The following is a 19,082-nucleotide window of genomic DNA, read 5'->3' on the forward strand; positions in this document are numbered from 1 at the left end:
GTATATATCCTCTACCTCGTGACCGTTTTCCCACACTTCAAACACATACTCTTTTTTCCACTTTGGCACTCCTGATACTAACGCATTAAAACGACCGCGCACCGCACTCTGATCCCAGGTGGTCAAAATTAACCCAGAGCTCAATTATTTGGCGACCCTCGTTGCTTAGAGACACCAAACCGCATCCATCAGTCGGTCAGACTACAAACGTTGGGCCCAATTGTGCACGTCGTGTCTAACGATTTCACTGCATGCGCCGTGAGCCAAACGACCCGCGACAGGTAATGAGCGAGCCGTGAAATGGACGAGATCGAAGAAAGCCCGAGAATAGAAAACGAGACTGGTTGGCACAGCTGCGCCGGTTACGCGAGGACACTTTCCGCGTGGAAAAAAAAAAGGCAATATCGCTAAGAAAATAAATAAAATGAGAGCGAGGCACGCTATAACAAATCATGAGAAACGAAATTGGGCAGTCAGAGAGCAATTGAGACATTCGCGTCGATTTCATCCGTGGCATGAAACTGCAGCTCTTCTGTTATCGCTAACCTTCCGGTCGAAGCCGCAATGTAGACGGCACCGTAGCTGCAGGCTGCAGATGCTTCAGAGCCGCAACTTCTAAGTTTATTCGCAAATGCCTGCTGCTGGCCATCCTACCAAACTACTATAAAGCGCAGAAACCTTTCTTCGACATGCGGTTTTCAAGCCTGCACAAGCGGCTTTAGCATCGCTCTCTCTCTCTCTTTCTTTTGATCTACACCCTCCCGTGTAGGATAGGAAACCAAATTTTGAGAGTGCAGCTCTTACGCTCCCGTTCCTGCGTTGAGCGTCGGCGTGCCTCGGCGTTGTACCGAGGCGCGCCGAACACAGCGAAATTTCAAAGCAAACGCGGAGCGCGGCGGGAGATGACAGAAAAGAGCGCGAGAAGGAAAGTGGAGGACGAGGCTAAAGTGAAAGCAAGAGGCGGCAAACGGAGGAGGAGCGGAGGAGATATGGCCTGGACATGCGTTGAGTTGCCGGCGGCCACGGCTTCAGCAGCCGCATGCATGGGCGATCTCATCTGCGCCTCCGGGAGGGGCGGGGGAGGGGGAGGCGAGCAGGGTGGCGTGAAATGGGGAGGGCTACGTTCGTCTGCGGCGTCAGCTGCTAAGGTCAATCCGCAGTACAAGCAGCTCCTGCAAGGGGCAATGGCGAGCTGCTACGTTCTATTGGTTGTTGTCGTAGCTGACACTTGTGACACGATTTCCCCGCGACGAAGGGCCGCTCTCGTAGTTGGTGGAACGAGATGGAAAGCGTAGTGCCGCGCAAAATGGGCTGTGCGGCGACGATGGCTACAATATGGCGCCAGAGTAGCGCGTGTCGTCTTTGTGGAAACAAAGCGCTGCATGAGCGGAGGTCTGTCTGCGGCGGTTGCTGTGGGTCACGCTCACGCGTCACCCACGCGCTGCATCGCGCGATATCCCGATTAGCGAGGCAGTCGCGCCACACTGTCAGGATTGGGGGCTCAATCCCATCGCTCGTAACCCGTTGTCAAGATTGGAGTCCGGCATGAATTCGAAGGTAGCTGGCCCATGCCGTCGTCTAACTTATCCACGCTGAGGACGTTGATGAAGGGAAGGACTGCTTCTCAACGAGAACGAGAAATATGGGTTTATTTACAGTATCTACATCAGTCTAGCATGACTGCGAGAGAAAGTACATCAGTCTAACATGACTGCTTGAGAAAGTGCATCAGTCTATGGGCCCTATAACGTAACACTATTCCAGTATGTTTCTATTCCAATTTCCTGACGTCAAATTTGCGTAACCACCGACGCAAGCACCGGGCGGTCACCCACACGGTTGTCTGAACAGACCAATCAAACGCTCTCCTCGTTCATATGAGGTCACTTTTGTTTACTTGAAAAACGAATAACATTGCCTACACTGAGTGGCTTGTCGTATCTAATTGGCTGACAAGAGGCGAGGAGAACGTTCAAGTGGAGAGGGATTCACTGGGGCAGAGCCAGTGCACTGAAAATCGATAACCGGATGAAGAGGGTGGTGCCGGCGTCTGCGATTGGTCGGCTTTCCCTTACTTAGCTTGTGGTGGCTGGTCGAAAATCGCGGCGGCATGCAACGGAAGCTTAAGAATGACGCTAAAACTGACCCTTGTAGGGGTTGAGGACGGACTTCGGGATGAAAACAAACTTGGGAGGGTTTATTTTACATTATATACAGAGAGGTGAGAGACAAGTAACAGTCGTACAGTCATTACGGGCCGGCAGCAACTCGGACGCTGCGGCCCGCGGCAAGAAGTTCGAGAGAGGTGAATCAGGGAAACAGGGAATGCTCTGGTCTCTCTGGAAGGCTTCTTATAAACCCTTCGAGCACTGGAGCTCGCGTCATGTTCGACCAATGGGAGAGTCCGCTCAGATGACGCCACTTTCAGCCAATGGTAGGCGCCCGTGCGATGGTGTCATACCCGGCGAAGAGAGTCGCCGCTTGGGCCCCCTTGCTTGATCACTTGATCCCCCTGCGGTCTTGCCTCGCAGAGTTGCAATGCGCTTCTTCAAAGGAGGAGAAGTGGGGGCGCTCATGCTCCATTGTTCGAAGGCCCACCTGCTCCCGGTGCTACGGCCCCGCAGCGGTAGCAAATGTCTTCTTCAAAGGCGAAGGGGGATGATTGGGCTCTATTGTCCGAGGACCCCTTCTAATCCCGGCGGCGTACGACCTTGTTGGCACGTGAACTTGTTGGCTCGTGCGCTCCTCTGGAATGTGCTTTCCTGCTTCTGCATTCCTCAATTAGCTGTGCTGCGATTCGATGTGGACTGGGGAACTCGAAGTAGCCTCAGGAAACGGCGCCATATCTAACACCCTCAACAAAGAAGGGTTGGCAGAATGAAGTAGTAAAGGTGCCGAAAGTGCTTGAAAACGTTACACGATCACGCAAGAAGCTTTATTATACGCAAATACACCCATGCTCTCCGGCAGGTGGGAGTAGCCAGCGTCTCAGCGATCGGCGGCAGCCATCTTTTATTCCTTTCGGAACGGGGAAGCCTGCGGCTATTCCGAAAGAAATTAAGTTTTGTTCGGCATATTAATGCATCTTTATCGCGTACACGTCACTTTGACGCGGTGAGTTCCTGCGGTTTTGTGACGTCGCGTGACAGGCAGGTGAAGTGGGTGCAGCCCGAAAACGTTTTACCAATAGCCGAGGGCTAATGGCGAAAAGGGGTCGAATCAGAAATAACTGTTTTTCTTTTTTCTGTCAAATCAAGCATAATCAGTGTGTACACATCATATCAGATGGGGAGGTATTGCGGTTTTCGTGACGTCGCGTGACAGACAGGTGAAGTGGGGGGTGGTCGAAAAAAGTTTTTGACCAATCGCGGAGGGCTGATAGCAGAATTGGAATAGAAAAGTTTGGAATAGTTTTACGCTATAGCGCCCTATAACATGGCTGCTTGAGAGAGAGTGTCCTGAGCAGCCGCACAACAGCGGTTTATAAACACTCAGTCCTCCCCCGATACCCAGGTGATGGAAACGGCCGTCCAGGCACCATAGGCGAGTTGACGAGGCACCGTAGGCAAGTTGACGAGGCACCGTAGGGGAGACGACCAGGCACCGTAGGGGCATTTTATTCCCCGAGCTGCAGCGCGCCCGCCGGCTGCCCAATGCCTGGCGTCTTGGTCGGCGCGTGGGAAGGGGTCTCAGTAGACGTTCCCGCGGGCTCAGTAACAATAGTTGGTCCGCCGAGCCCGTTTAGTCACAATGGCGACGAGGCTAGAGCGTAACGGTGGCGTTCCGAGACAAGGTTGCCGCTGCTGTCGCAAGTGGCAGGCAAAACTTGCACGTCATCGGGCCGTTCTTAACAACATCTCGCTTCGTTTGCAATGTGCCACACGAGACAGATTGTTCGCGCCAGCTACGCTACCCATAGCGTTCTCTTCCTAATAGAAACCGCGTACCTACATAGTCATAATACAAAATGTTGACATGACAAATAAACACACGTGTAAAGCTGCGCTCAAATTACGCATTAGGGAGCATCGTAATCGTCGGTGAATTTTTTGTTTTGGTTAACCTATAGCAGCGTTTCGACTTTCTCTCGTCTCTTTATAAAACCAAATGTCGCCAATTCGAGGAAAATTAGCCTCACGATCAATTCGGGAAAGTAGCATTTGTATAACTATAAATGGCCCAAAGAATGGGGAAAAACGAAAAGGACCGGACACACGAATGCGCTGTGCCATTCGAGCGCATTTGTATGTCCAATCCTTCTTGTCTGCTGTTTTTGCGCCACTCACAATCAAGCATATAAACAAACTCTATTTTCTGATTAAAACGACAGTATTTGTATTGACGTGACCGACCGTCTCGCGAAATTATGTCAACAATTTATTTTGAAGTATCAGAGTGTAATGCATGCAAGTGTCAACAGTCGAGCTCCCAATAAACTCGCGCGTCATTTACATGCAAAATTCGCAAGCAAGTGTTCCCGCAGAGCGCTTTTGATAACGCAACCGCGAAATTCAAACGGCGAATGTGGACGTATTCAAAGCCATGGCAGATTTTGAAAGAACGAAAAATAGCTTAATGCAGTGAATGAGACGTTTTGATGTGCGTCCTGAACGAGGTTAGTCTCATTAGTGATGATTCGAAACAAAAAAACCACCTTCGAGATAAAAAAAGAAAAAAAAGAGAAACAAGAAAAACATCGGTGGCCTTTCGATATTTAAAGCTCGAAAATATGACAGTAAGTGTTCACACCGTCACACAAATGCAGTTTTATCAGAATAACAGATCTCAAAAATTGTCGATTTTCCTCAGGAAATCGCGTGAACGTACGGCATGAATCAATAGATACCTGCCAGTAAGCTTCAACAACAACAACAACAACAGCAAAGTGATTGAATAACACTCCAGAAACTCTGCATATCGGGGTGCCACCGCGTCGGGCCTCAATCGTACACCAAGGGCTGTGGCGTCCCCCGGTGTTGCAGAAATCGAACCGGCGACTTAATGCACGGAAGAATAATGCCTCGTTTCCTAGGTGACCACAGAAAACGGATACGCTGAAGAATGGCGTGGAACTATATCTCGGCAGAACGTTGCAGTGGTTCAACCATTATGGATTCCTGCTGTTAATGATACGCGAAGTCGAGGGTGCGAAGCCTCGGGGCGGAGGATGTATTTCGAAGCAGGTGGGATGCAAGGACGGTCACCTAGTGAGGTTTCTGAAATTGAAAGCTACTAGCTCTGGCTCGGGGTGGCACTTACAAAGGCTTACTTATTGCGCATTGGAATGTGCAACACGATAACGCATGACTCTTGCAAAAGCAAAGAATCTATTCAACACTTTTTGTGCCTTTGTCTGCAGTACGACGTCGAGCGTGAACTTCGTTGGACCGCATTAAACAGGTTGTACTCGCGGCCATTTTCGGCAACGAAGAACCTCGGAGCATGGCTGTGTGCTTCGCTGGCGCAGAAAGCGGCGAGCGAATTACTGGAGTATACTTGAAGTTGACAGGTCTCTGCGACAGTTTGTAGACTTGCTGCGCATCTTCAGTGTGCGCTCAACTGTTGCCCTTTCTCTCTTCCATTTTTTTCTCTTGTCGTCCCTATATTCCCTCTTCCATAGTGCAGGGTAGCAAATCGGGCGTGCTTCTAGTTAACCTCCCTGCCTTTCCCTTCTATCGCACTCTGAAAACGGCGGGTGTCCCAGATATCCCAAAGTGCGGACGTGACAAATTCATAAACTAACCAACCCTGTTAGTACACTGCACTATAATGCGATGTGTGGTTCCAGTATTCTGTTAGCGAAAGTACGTCAAAAATATTTTAATCAGCTGCAGTGCTCACCACCAGCACTAATAGTGTGCAAACTGTAATAACACTAATAATAGTGTCATTACACTTTCTCGCGAACGAGGACCATGAGTCAAGGAGTGCACCAACACGGCGAGATGCGCCACGGTACACATCGTTAAACGTGAAACCAATGCCCTCAAACGGTGGGCAAGACGTTCTGTTCTGCTTATTTTCATGAGCAGACTGGTCGCGATACCGCGGTTAACCTTAGGTCCCTCATCGTCCTCGTTTTCCTACCTTTGGACACTTAGGTCGCAAGTCAGACGTCTTGCAATAACGGAAGCCGTCGCTCAAATGCTTAAAGAAACATCTACATCTTCAAATACAATAGCCCAAGCCAAGTTCGAGCAGCGTCAATCACTATGCGGCATCTTTCATAGGCCGCGAGTCGCTTTAAAAGTGACAGGTGCAATTAACCTTTTTACAGTTCATACGTATGAAACGCAGAGACATCCGTACAAGATCCACGATACGTACTGTAGCCGTCCGTCCGTTATTAAACGGCCGCCCGATGTCGAACAAAGGTAGATCTTTTTGAAAAATGCAACTGTCCCGTTGTGCATGCATATTGCAGCTATAACTCCAGCAGCGCTTTTCCACGACACGCAATTTACCTGGCACAGCTTTGTGTCACGCCAACGAGGTGGCAGATCATAAAGTTGGGGACGCTATGCAAGAACGCACTTGTGCATGCCGAGCTTTCGGTGTACGCTCGAGAATCCCAGGTGGTCAGAGTTAATGCGGAGTCCTTTACTTCAGCGTCTTGCATAGCAGCTGTTTGGCTCTTGGGACGTACAAACAAACCGAATCAAATCAATCAAATGCCGAAAGGGTTTCAGCGTGGCATTGAGTAGGAAGCATCGGCACAGACGTTCCTTAGCGCATAACCTCGGTGTACAGAGAATCTCAGAAGGCCCGGAATCGTATATGTGACACACACAGTGAAAACCAGGTAAGAATTCCTTTTGCAAATGATATGCGTAAACAGAGAGAGGGCCAGAGGCTGCATAAGTGTGCGAAATAGATGGCAGCGGAAGGAGCTCCTCAATAAGCTTGATAGGCAGCTTTCTGTTCTGCATGGCCCAGGTGTCACCACCAATGTATACTCGGTGGCCTGGGGAATTAAGGAGCGTTCTGCCAATGCTGCGTGCACTATACGCACTGTTAGATATGGAGCTGTTTCCTGCGATTACTTCGAGTTCCCCAGACCACATCGGATTGCAGCACAGCTAATTGAGGAATGCAGAAGCAGGAAAGCGCATTCCAGAGGAGACCCAGGCAAACAAGTTGAAGGCCTCGGACAATGGAGCATGAGCAGCCCTCCCCTTCTCATCGTTAGAAGCGCATTGCCAGTCTGCGAGGCAAGACCGCAGAGAGCCGCCAGGTGTGACACCGCGACACGGGCGCCTACCATTGGCTGAAAGTGGCGTCATCGGAGCGGACTCTCCCATTGGTCAAACATGACGTGACTTACAGTGCTCGAAGTGCTTATAAGAAGCCTTCCAGAGATTCTGGGACATTCCCTGTTTCCCTGATTCACCTCTCTCGAACTTCTTGCCGCGGGCCGCAGCGTCCGAGTTGCTGCCGGCCCGTAATGACAGTACGTCTGATACTTGTCGCTCACCTCTCTGTACATAATGTAGAATAAATCCCTCCCAAGTTTGGGTTTTCATCCCGAAGTTCCGTCCCTCAACCCCTACAGCACGCACTCGGGGCACTGGCCCGAGTGCCTGTCCGCACCGGCTCCGGACGAACGAGTCGTCCTGCATATGGGGACCCCATTGCGCTCCGCCGCAGTGCACGTGTCCGATTCAGCTGAATGTTCTGCGAAGGCGTTGTAATCGCACGTGACGCCGACGGCGTTTTCTCAAGGCCTCTTGCTGTCAGGCTGCAGCAGCAAAATCCGCTCTCGCATCGAACCTTGCGTTCGATGGCGGATGCCGTAACGATCGCTGTTGCGCAAGGCTCTTCGATCACGAGCGCCATGCACGAAATAGGTGTATCCAAGCTGTCAAGGCGCTGTCAAGGCTTTGCTGGAGCGCTACCTCATTTCGCTGAAGACTGCGACGTCACGGGTCCGTTTCTGGATTAATGGGCGCAGTTTCGTTAGCGGGGCGCGTTATTTAGCAACTATCTGTGCAGTGCGGCTACTCGAACGAAACCCGGCTGCTGGGAGCAAGCTGCAACAATGTTTCTAAATGGCAATGCTCTTCCATCTGGCGATTAAAATACTTCATGGCTGTACATTCAGCTTCGCATATAGTTCTAAGATGTCGCTCTTCGCCTTTCGTTTAATTATGCTCACTTTCAATCGGCAAGGCCACAACTCTATCACGAACGCCGAACAACCCCCAGTTATAAGTAAAATAAGTATGAATAAAGCGCCTCCACAGGTTCCCCTGCAAGTGAGCCGCGGCTCCTGTCCTTATACTCAAGATTCACGTCAGGAACGGCTGGCCGGCATCTAGCTATTCAAGATCGATCCTTGTATGCGGTGTAACTGGCCATCGCACTTAGGTGGCGCGGCATCCTTTGCTTGCTCCTTGCTAATTAGACGAGGTATGAACTGGCAAAGCATAAAGGAGGAATGTAAGGAGCATTTACGGAAAGACGTGGCTTGGAGTAGCTTACCTATGGGCAGGTAGAGATAGCAGAGGTAAAAAAAAAAAGGTCTCTAATGCACGCTGCGAAGGTCGTTGGACAGCGAAGCTGTAAACGACAACTAGAACAAGTACCCATTGCGACGTAGGTTGAAATTGTTTACGTGGCGACAGTCACATGTACTTTACCTAACATGGTTTAGTTGAATCTGCTTTCCATTTTGGTGATTATAAGTGAGATACATGGCGAAAATGTCAATGGAGGTGCAAACCTTGTCTGGTCTGGTCATTAGTTCTCGACTAAAGCTGTCAACACCACAGATTTTTTTTATATGGTTATAATAGAAATTTGGCTATGCAGTCGTTCATCCACAGGAGGATAGGTAGCACGAAGTTTTCTTGGTTTGGCACTTGATTCATTGAGAAAGTAGGCTTAAATGCAAGTTCCCGAATGTTCGCAGTGGTATAGTTAATTTTCGTGCTGGCCTCAATATATTTCTTTAAGACAATTAAGCTTTTAACACGTTCAAACTTTTTTCATTTTATTGCAGATTTTTTAGCGCAGATATGAATAGACACGTTCTAGGAAGTATGACGCTAAATCTTCATGATGTTTAACACTCGATATGCGCAATTATTTTTTATATCCTGAACAGTTTTTTTTTCTGATTTTAATGTCCTTAAGTCAGAGAACGGCAGCATTTAAAAGATAAATAAAGCTATTTCTATCCATACAACAAATATCCAGTGAGAAATGTCCTTAAAGGGAAGCTGAAAGGTTTTCCAGAAAAAAATTAGTGAACATCTGTGCATAATGGTTTTCAACCCTCCGAATTCGAATATCGTATCGAAATTGAGCGAAAGAAAGCGCAAATATATTTCATTTCGACGAAAAGTGCAGCAGCGGACACGCCCAGCTCGCGCGTCTCGTTTCCGCCTGTGATTGGTCGGTGCGCCTCGTGACGTCAACTCTAGTAACCGACCGCTGCCGCTACACATGAAGCGCGGTGCCAGGTAGTTTGGTGCTGTTTTTCTGAGACGGTAATGGAAAATTTAGAGAGACTGCGTTTTTCTGAGGAGTTCGGCGTTACTCCCTACATGTACGAGCCGATCGCGAAGAGCTGGCTTCTCGAAGAAGCAAACGATGCTGGTGCAAGCAGTGCTTTCGACGCGAACGAAAGCAAAGTCTTGGGATCTCCTCGTGTTGGAAATGCTCTTTGGTGAGTATGTTTTTTGCAAAGCGATCTAGTGATCTCGACGATCTTTCGCCGATCTAGTGAGCTCGTTTCCGGTCAAACAACTGTAGTGTTGTGTTCATGCATGCCTTCTCGTGGAACGTAAGCGGGGATGCGATCGTCGGCATTTGTGCGCTGTCCAAAGCTGTAGGCAATCTACAAAGACGGTTTAAACGCGTGAAAAGCTTCCCGGTTCATGCAGTACGTGTAGTGACCTTCATCTGTTGACTACCACTCACGTTGACTACCACTCACGTTGATTACCACTCACGTTGACTACCACGCACGTTGACTACCACTCTACATACACGCAGACGCACCAACAAAGGAATGCAGGGTCGATCGAAGCAGATTACGATGGCACGCACGCAGAAACAAGTGCGGTCAGGCACGGTCGCGGACGCTGCGAAGGATCGAAACAGAGTTGACGTCACAACACCACGGTTTCCGGTCTCCGCTCCGCTCGCTCACTCAACGGGGGGCGGAGCTACAGCGCAATTTCAACCGACGATTACGTCGCTCCTAATTGAAAAAAAAAAACCCAAATTTTACCTACATGGTTTATAAGGTTCCCGCATCCGTATATGAGCGTCTTATTGAATTCGACAGACTCTTCAGCTTCACTTTAAGAAAGGTAGCATCAGAATCGACACGGTCGTTCGAAGTCAGAAGGACGAAGTTTAGACAAATCCATGCATTCTCATCTTCGCATCCTGCATTAACAGCCGCTGTGGCGGCGCTATGTGGATACTATAGAACCATATTTCCTTCTAGTATTCTTAGTATAAAGCTTTGTGGTTATGACCAAATTTATTACGACTGACCGGTTAATCAAGAAACAAAAGCACGATCGCAGATGCACACGTGTCCATTGTTTATGTTAGACTTGACGATCAGCAACTCCTTCTTAAGAATACAGGTGAGTCTGTGGTGTCCGAACAGTGTCACCACTACTTAGAACCCCTGCGAGTACCACGTACTATGACCATCATTCCAGGACGGGTGACCTTCACGGGAAAGAAAAAAAGACTGTTTGGCTAACATCCTCATGCCGAGATGTGCCAACACCAACTTCCAGGACGCGTTTTACTTCCTCTTAAGCACAGAAGCCAGCTGGCTCTAACGCAGACCAAGAAAGGGAACGTCTGGAGTATGAATAAAATAAATTTATAAAAAAGAGGGGGCGGAGTTGATGTCGAACGAGAAATTGTTTCTTCGTCTTTTTTCTTTAAAATTTTTCCCCACGTACTAACTTTCCCTTTATCAGTATGACGTACTACCAGATCAATCAACGCCGACCGCAGACACTGCCAATCCAAACAGCTGCCGCCCACCATAGCGGAGAGGTCGTCCAGAGCGCATCCCACAGAAATTGCACGCGGGAGAGCGAGGTTTGTTTAAAGCATCCTCTTGAAAGCGAGGCTCCAGTCAATTACAAAGCTCGGCATCGGCTTCCTTCGACGCGTCCAGACTTGAATAGCGTTGAGATGCATGCAAGGCCGACGCTTTCGCAGTCCCGCCGCTCTCCTGTAAATGAAGTCACCGCGGTTCATTCGAACAAGAGCGTGTCGCGCGATCTTCCCAGCGCTTCTCGCACCGATTGTCTTCGTGGGATTTCCACACGCGGGCTGCGAACTCCTCCGATCGTGCACCGGAGAGCGGAGTGGAACTTTGGATCAAGTGCTATGGTTGGGCCGGCTGTAGTCGGTTTCACTGCTTGGACCGTACGACCTTTTCAAAGCGAAGCTTCCTTTGAACCTCTCGTACTTTGCCGACAGCGGCTGCTGCTGCTGCCTTGTCGAAGAGTTGACACAGAGAACAGCGCTTATATCATGAACCGACACGGCCCCATCTGTACTGCTACTGCAGGTGTGCCGGCGACCGGCTCTGTTCTCTACGACATCAAGCAGTGGAAAAAAAAATTGCATACATATACTCTCTTGAACAAATATACGTCTTTAGAGCTCATAATTCCTTGTTTTCTTAAAAGCAAGGCATCTTACGCCTTGAACTGATCAACAAAGCGAAAATAAGTGATATTAGAAATCATAACATGAAAAAGACTGAACAAGCCGTTCGAAATGGACGCAGCCTGAAATCAGCGAGAAGGAAACTTGGCATAGGACAAACCAAGATGTATGCACTGTAAGCTAAGCAGGGTAACATCATCAGCAATCTCGAAGGTATAATAAAAGCAGCAGAAGAATTCTATACTGACCTTTACATTTACAGTACACAGAGGACTCAGGAGCACTCTATTCGAAACAATAATGAACAGAATACAGAAACTCCTCCTATAACTAGATGAGGTCAGAAAGGCCTTGCAAGGCATGAAACGGGGGAAAGCGGCAGGAGAGGATGGAATAACAGTCGATTTAATCAAAGATGGAGGAGACATAATGCTAGGAATACTGGCGGCTCTCTATACGAAGTGTCTATCGACTGCAACCAGTCCCAGAAAACTGGAAGAATGCAAACATTATACTAATCCACAAAAAGGGAAACGTTAAAGAGTTGAAATATTATAGGCCCATTAGCTTACTCCCAGTATTATATGAAATATTTACCAAAATAATCTCCAATAGAATAAGGGCAACACTGGACTTTAGTCAACCAAGGGAACAGGCGGGCTTCAGGAAAGGTTACTCTACAATGGATCACATCCATGTCATTACCCAGGTTATCGAGAAATTCCGTAGAGTACAATAAGCTTCTCTATATGGCTTTCATAGATTACGAAAAAAGCATTTGATTCAGTAGAGATACCAGCAGTCATAGAGGCATTGCGTAATCTAGGAGTACAGAACGCTTACGTAAATGCCGTGGAAAATATCTACAGAGATTCCACAGCCACCTTAATTCTATACAAGAAAGTGGGAAGATACCTATAAAGAAAGGGGTCAGACAAGGAGACACAATCTCTGCAATGCTATTCACTGCGTGCTTAGAAGGAGTAGTCAAGCTATTAAACTGGGAAGGCTCAGGAGTAAAGATCGAGGGCGAATACATCAACAACCTTCGGTTTGGCGAGGACATTGTTCTATTCAGCAACAACGCAGACGAGTTACAACAAATTATTGAGGACCTTAACAGAGAAAGTGTAAAAGTGGGGCTGAAGATTAATATGCAGAAGACCAAGATAATGATAAATAACCTGGCAAGGGAACAAGAGTTCAAGATCGCAAGTCAGCCTCTATAGTGTGTGTGGAGGAGTACGTTTACCTAGGTCAACTAACCAAATGGGAACCTTGACCATGAGAAGGAAACTCAAAGAATAAAAATGGGTTGGATCGCATACGGAGCTCCTGACTGGGAGCTTACCGTTATCATTGAAAAGGAAAGTATACAATCAGCGCATTTTACCGGTGCTGGCATACGGCGCAGAGACTTGGAGGCTGACAAAGAAACTTAAGAACAAGTTAAGGACCACGCAAAGAGCGATGGAACGAAGAATGCCAGGCATAACTTTAAGAGACAGAAAGCGAGCGGTTTGGATCAGAGAGCAAACGGGTATAGACGATATTTTATTAGACATTGAGAGAAAAAAAATGGCGCTGGGCAGGTCATGTAATGCGCAGACTAGATAACCGTTGGACCATTAGGGTGACAGAATGGGTACCAAGAGAAGGGAAGCGCAGTAGAGGACGGCAGAAGACTAGATGGTGCGACGAAATTAGGAAATTTGCGGGTGCTAGTTGGAATCGGTTGGCGCAGGACAAGGGTATAATTGGAGATCTCAGGGAGAGGCCTTTGTCCTGCAGTGGACATGAATAGGCTGCTGCTGCTGCTGATGATGATGATCTTACGCCTTCTTTCCCGGGGTTCGACGCGTCTGCTCTGTTGTCTTCATGCGGAATAAGGTAGGCCGGCCATGGAGAGGGTGAAATATTAAAGTGCACTGATCCCAGAGATGGCGAGGAAAAAAGTGGCCAGACCAAGAGAATGTAATTCGGTGTGGCGTGGATCGCGCCATGGGTGTTTCCGCGTCTTGCAGTTTTGCCGGACATGGACTGTGCTACAAAAAACGCGTTGCAGATGACGAACAGTTTTATAGAGCTCAACTAACTGCTTCATGAAAGCTTCGCTTCACATAGATTGCAAAATGTGCGTCAGAACTGCATTTATATGTTTGTTCTATTTACATGCGGTCCATTCTATCTTAGCTCTTAAGCACGAACTGGGCTGCGTCAAGTCGTTTGCAGTCAATATTTCGGAGAGGCCCGTCGTTCTCGTTGATTTCGCAAACCTGGTTAACCTTTCGTTTCATTTTTATATCTCAGCGAATGATATTAGTCACGACGCGCTATTGCTGCCACAACGGCATTGAACGAGCCAGGGGACAGCAGCTACACGAGACCACCGACGATGGACTTCTCATAGGACAAGTGCTTCGCGATGAGCTGTCATCGCGTACGGCTTGCCCCGCTGCAGGCAATGCGACAACGCGCACAGGGTCGTCAGCAGCTCTTTCCGCACCGCTGACCAGCGCGCAGCCGCCGGGAGCCACATGTGCGATGACCTCCCACCGGCAGCACTTGTGGTCGCCGCATTGATTGGGCCGAGCAACACCGCTCGTGTACGTGCGCGAGAGAGTATGGGGCAGAATTCGGAATGCGCCAAGCGTACGACCCGAGGGCCCACGTTTCAGCGGAAACGCATGGATCGCCACAGTGGGTGCGTAGCCGTGCACTCGCTAGACTATCCGAAATTATTTCGATCCTTTCGCAGCTGGAATGATGGCTGCAGCAACTGCATGCAAGGGACAAAATGAATAATACCACCACACAGTCGCGCCGAAAGTATGACTCCACTTTTGTTGGTACAGACGCTCACGCGACAACTTTCCTATCGCGCGTATTACGCGTGCTGAGCTGGTAACGGAGTGGTGCGCATCCGAAATCGCTCTGTTCCCTCCTAGAGCAGTGCTGGGCGTGATACTCGAAAGTGCTCTCTTCGTAATTTTGTAATTATATATCCGTATACGAGCCCGATATTTGCATCGGATACTTACTACATACTACATACCCCTAAATCCCCCATCAATATTTAACTGACCAGCATAAGTTACTGCTGCAATTGACTTGGAGGTGTGCCGATTGTCGGCTATTGCAAGGGCTTTTCTTTTTTCTTTTCTTTTATATGATCATAGGCACCCGTAATAGACGACGCCTGCAGAGTCGTCTGGGCTAACCAACTAGCCTAACAAGAAGCAGGGTATATGTTGGTCAGTCATAAATTTTCTAAAGCATAGCATCTTCACAAACGATGTTGAAAGACTGATAGAATACTACAGCTTAGTACGTCCGTGGTCTGGATTTCTCCACAAAATTCGCATCAACAGACTTTTATCATCACAGCTATCGTGCCCGGTGTTGGTACAAAGTGTGTAAAATATAATACAAGAACAACAGTATCTTCAACTTAGATATTCCTATACACCCTGCGGGCGCATTTTGATGAGAACAAAAAACGCCGACTGAGCAATTCTTAATATACCCGTACACGCAGTGCATCGGAAGGGAACGAAAACAAAAATGAAAAAAAAACGATATTTTGACCAGAACGAAAACGTAATCCAAACGTTATTTATTGTTTTGTTTCGGAGTGAAACCAATTTTTTCATCGGTTTTCGGTTCCAGGGGAAATTCGGCAATCCGAAACAACCGACGTCAGGCAACGTCAGCATTAGTGTGCATCTCAGGCAGGGATAGTGCGAGAAGTAGCTGGTCGAGCGCTCCACTGATCTAAGCCTATAGCAGCTCGGTGCACAAGCAGATCGGAATCGTAGAAAAACCCACGGCTTGCACGCTGAAGAGCTTATCGTTTCATTTTCTAAGGGTACAGCGCTTTGTTACCGAAGTTGAACCATTCGTTTATGTTCGTTTTATCGGAACAGCGGTCTCGCATTTCGGCGAGTACACTCGACGACGTGCTGCTTCTGAGATCACGCTTAGTGCCCGAGCATGATCAGGAGCATGATCTAAGAATTCATACTTCACTTATCGAGAAAAAGAAATGCTATGTTCTTATCGTTGCTTTGCTTTGAAAATTTTTGCATACGAACCAAAAGCGTTATGAACCGTTACGGATAATTTTTTTTTTTCGTCCCGGAAACGAAACGGAACTTGTCTCTGTGGAACGAAACTGAAACCAGAACAAAAAAAATTTCGTTCCGCCACCCTCCGTACACGTGCATCTTTGACGCTCTGGAGCCTTTTCTTTGATCGGCAGTCATTGTGCAACAATGCTGTTTAACAACAACAACAACAACAACAACAACAACAACAACAATAATAATAATAATAATAATAATAATAATAATACAATTAAATTTAGAGTCAAATTCAGCGAAATTCTGCATCGTGTAAAATACATTTGCAATGATCATGCAACTACAACGAAGCCTCTATGCAAAATTTTGGGTGCGTAGCGCAAATAGGTTCACCGGAAACAATCTACAAAAATCCATGTTTTCCATACCGAAACAGGAAATGGCACCGACATTACAGCTCACTAAAATAGACCACCAGATAGTTTTATATTAGTATAAATAGAGGGAAATCTGGCGCTGCGATCGTTCAACCATCACGGGAATGATGGCAAGTACAGGCTACGGATCTGTTGACTGGCAAACTAGTCGTACAAGTATTTTTTGGCAGTTTTGGTTTCGCTCCAAGCGCAATTGCCATAACCTGCAGTGGGACAGTGCAGCACAAAGCTCTCTGCCTTTGTTCTGCTGCTCGAAGTGGCGATAGCGCGCTGGACCAGTGGCTGGGACGACGTTTGTGTCGCGGTGTGGTGTCGAAGCCCTGACGAGAAAGCGACGGCATCGCAAACGTTGAAAGAACATGTTTTGACCGTTTGGACCTAGGTTTGCTAAGTGTGTTAGGTTGGCGCTGTAGCGTTACGTGCTTTACGAAGCCTCAGAATAGGAAAAAGAAGGCACTGCTGATGCAAGACATATACAGTTGTACTTCTAGTGGCTTGACAATCAAATATTATTGAGGGCTTCATTATGCATTGCTATATCGTTTATGTGCTCATTGAAATGCGCGTTTTAGGACTTTGAGAACACAAACTTACTTGTGGTAGGAAAGGTTGCTGCTTCCTGGCTGTAGTTTAGTGTCGCAAAATGGGTAAGTGCAAAGCCACGCCGTAACGCTTCGGAAGCGGTACGTCAACACAAAATAAAATGAAGCATACTCGCAGGAGGCCTCAAGCATCCCTGCTAGCAGTGCAGCAGATGGGCTTAGAAGTACTTGAAGACGTTCAGCAATCGTGAAAGCCGACGCAGCCTTTCGAAAGAGCGAGAGAGTTCGCAAGTGCCTGTCGTCTGCGAGAAAAGTCTCGCGTTCGCAGCGAGCAGGCGTCGTAGCAGACGACACTTGTAGCATTCCTCTCAAGGGCGCAACACTTTTTCACAATACAACATTGTTATTTTCATAAATACTTGAGTACTTTTATGTAGGTACAAGCACTGTTCTTATTGCGGTTGTAAAAATAAGTAAATAATTATTCTCTGGCGTTAAATCGGGAACATAATTGCACAAGAATGCATACCCTGGTGTGTCCTGGTGTAAACCACAGTAAACCGTGCTTCAATCTCCAAGTCATATAAAGTTTATGTAATGTGTTGTGCATTATATAAGACACTTCAGAAATAAGATTAGACTTTACGCGATAATATTTGACTATAGCTTCGTTTACTGCGCCGCAAGCAAACGCCGCTAGTCTAAAGATTGAAGTCAATCCGAAGCCTGTACTTCCCATCGTTTCCATGTAGGTTGAGGGAACGCTCAGGAGAACCCCCGTAGACACTAGCGCCACATTTCCCTCTAGGGTATTTATTTAGAAACTCTATGCCGACCAACAAATACAGACCCTGCAGACTCACCAAATACAGACTCTGCGTAACCCGAATGGATACTCCTGCTCGCTGTTTCACACGGACAGTTTAATGCCGTATGCAACTGGACTTGCAGAACACATAATATTTTTACATATATTTACGGGAAAAAGTACCATTAGGAGAGCTCCTAGCGTGCCGTCTGCGATTCTGTAATTGACGTCATATCCGCGTTACCGTTCAGCTGCGCGCCGCATACTACAGGGGTGGCAGTCGTCTGCTACGGGGCAATTTGAATGGTATTAATTGGAAAATCTGTGCTGCTCCTAGCTTTACGGCTGTGAATCGCTTTGGCAACGTCTACTTATTTATTTTATTTAAAAAATTTTTTTTTACAAGTTAGACCTCAAGTGAGATTTAGCTGAAGTTGGCCTGTAAGCTGCAGTCGAGACAGTTTGCGACATTGACGGACATCAGGAGATGCACCGCATTACGGGGCGGCATCACTCGTCGGGCGCCGCCTGCAACCTTCGACGGCTTGACACTGTCAAGAGGCATCGACAAAGCAGTCTCAACTAGATCCCATTGCGCGAGATGTGGGTTGGGAACTCGCCTTCCCAGCGCCGTACAGCAATGCATTTCACGGGACTGTTTGGCGTGCTTAACACGTACATGCGCGCCCGTTCTCAACCCCGGCAGTGTGTAGAATGTATACCACGCTCGCAATGCTCACCTCCCATGTCCAAACCAACGGCGGTCTCGGCCGATGACGCGGTCGTCGTTGCCGCGGTACATCGTCGCAGCCGTGAACTGCACCCAAGCGCATGCCTGCACGCCCCGTCCTGCATGCGGCAGACTGGAGACTGGCCGCCTATCGCGTGCGGCCCTTCCGCGGCGCATCTTGCCGTTTATGGCGCCGCTATTTGCGCGCACCAGGGCGCTGAGTCCTCAGGCAACGCCCTTATCTCGATGACGAGGCGCAAACACTCAACGCGCCGGGTTACGGCCGCCAACTGAGGTCGGCAGGGCGGCTGCAGCACCGGCCGTCCCGCACCATCTCGCTGTCCCCGATTTTTTTTTTTTCTTTCTTTACAGCGAGAACCCTTCGCGACAGATTTATGCGGAATAGTTAGGGTCAGCTTCGCATGTGTTAAGCGCAAGAAAAAAAAAAGAAGAAACGAAAGAAAAACGAGAAAAACGAACAAGCCCAGAATGATGGACAGGGAGGAAGCATCGCGAGCGTTAACTTTAAAGAATTTATTTACTGGAAACCATGGCATAACCTGACGTACACTTGCCATCCAAGAGGTCATATGTATCGAAACAATTTCGACCTACTGGTGGCCTGACAGGATAACAGCTGCTTAGGTAATCGCACTAGAGGACAAAGCGAAGGTGCCGCGACACACTGCACGCTGCACACTTTGCAGCGACATCCCCGGCACCAGCGATCCATACGCGACAGTCGCCTATCCGACACTCTCGAATAAACCGGTGTTTTCCAAAGAGCGAGTATTCATGTTGTGCCTCAGGGAGACTGTCCCAAAGGGG

The 19,082-nt window shown here is 48.2% G+C and overlaps 1 protein-coding gene across 8 annotated transcripts in view; it reads right to left on the bottom strand.

Moving 5' to 3' along the window:
• Window positions 1-19,082, bottom strand: part of RhoBTB (Rho-related BTB domain containing) — a 296,605-nt gene that overhangs the window by 149,896 nt on the left and 127,627 nt on the right. Inside the window, exon 1 of one of the 8 annotated variants that reach the window (XM_065449510.1) lies at window positions 18,265-18,420. The exons of the other annotated variants lie outside the window; for them this stretch is intronic. Within the exon in view, the coding sequence (XP_065305582.1) occupies window positions 18,265-18,326 (62 nt within the window). The 5' untranslated portion in view covers window positions 18,327-18,420. Of the gene's footprint in view, window positions 1-18,264; window positions 18,421-19,082 lie in introns of those variants that run through there. 8 annotated transcript variants of the gene reach the window in all.

The sequence above is a fragment of the Dermacentor albipictus genome, chromosome 1, assembly GCF_038994185.2.
Source record: "Dermacentor albipictus isolate Rhodes 1998 colony chromosome 1, USDA_Dalb.pri_finalv2, whole genome shotgun sequence".
Classification (NCBI taxonomy): Eukaryota; Metazoa; Arthropoda; class Arachnida; order Ixodida; family Ixodidae; genus Dermacentor; species Dermacentor albipictus.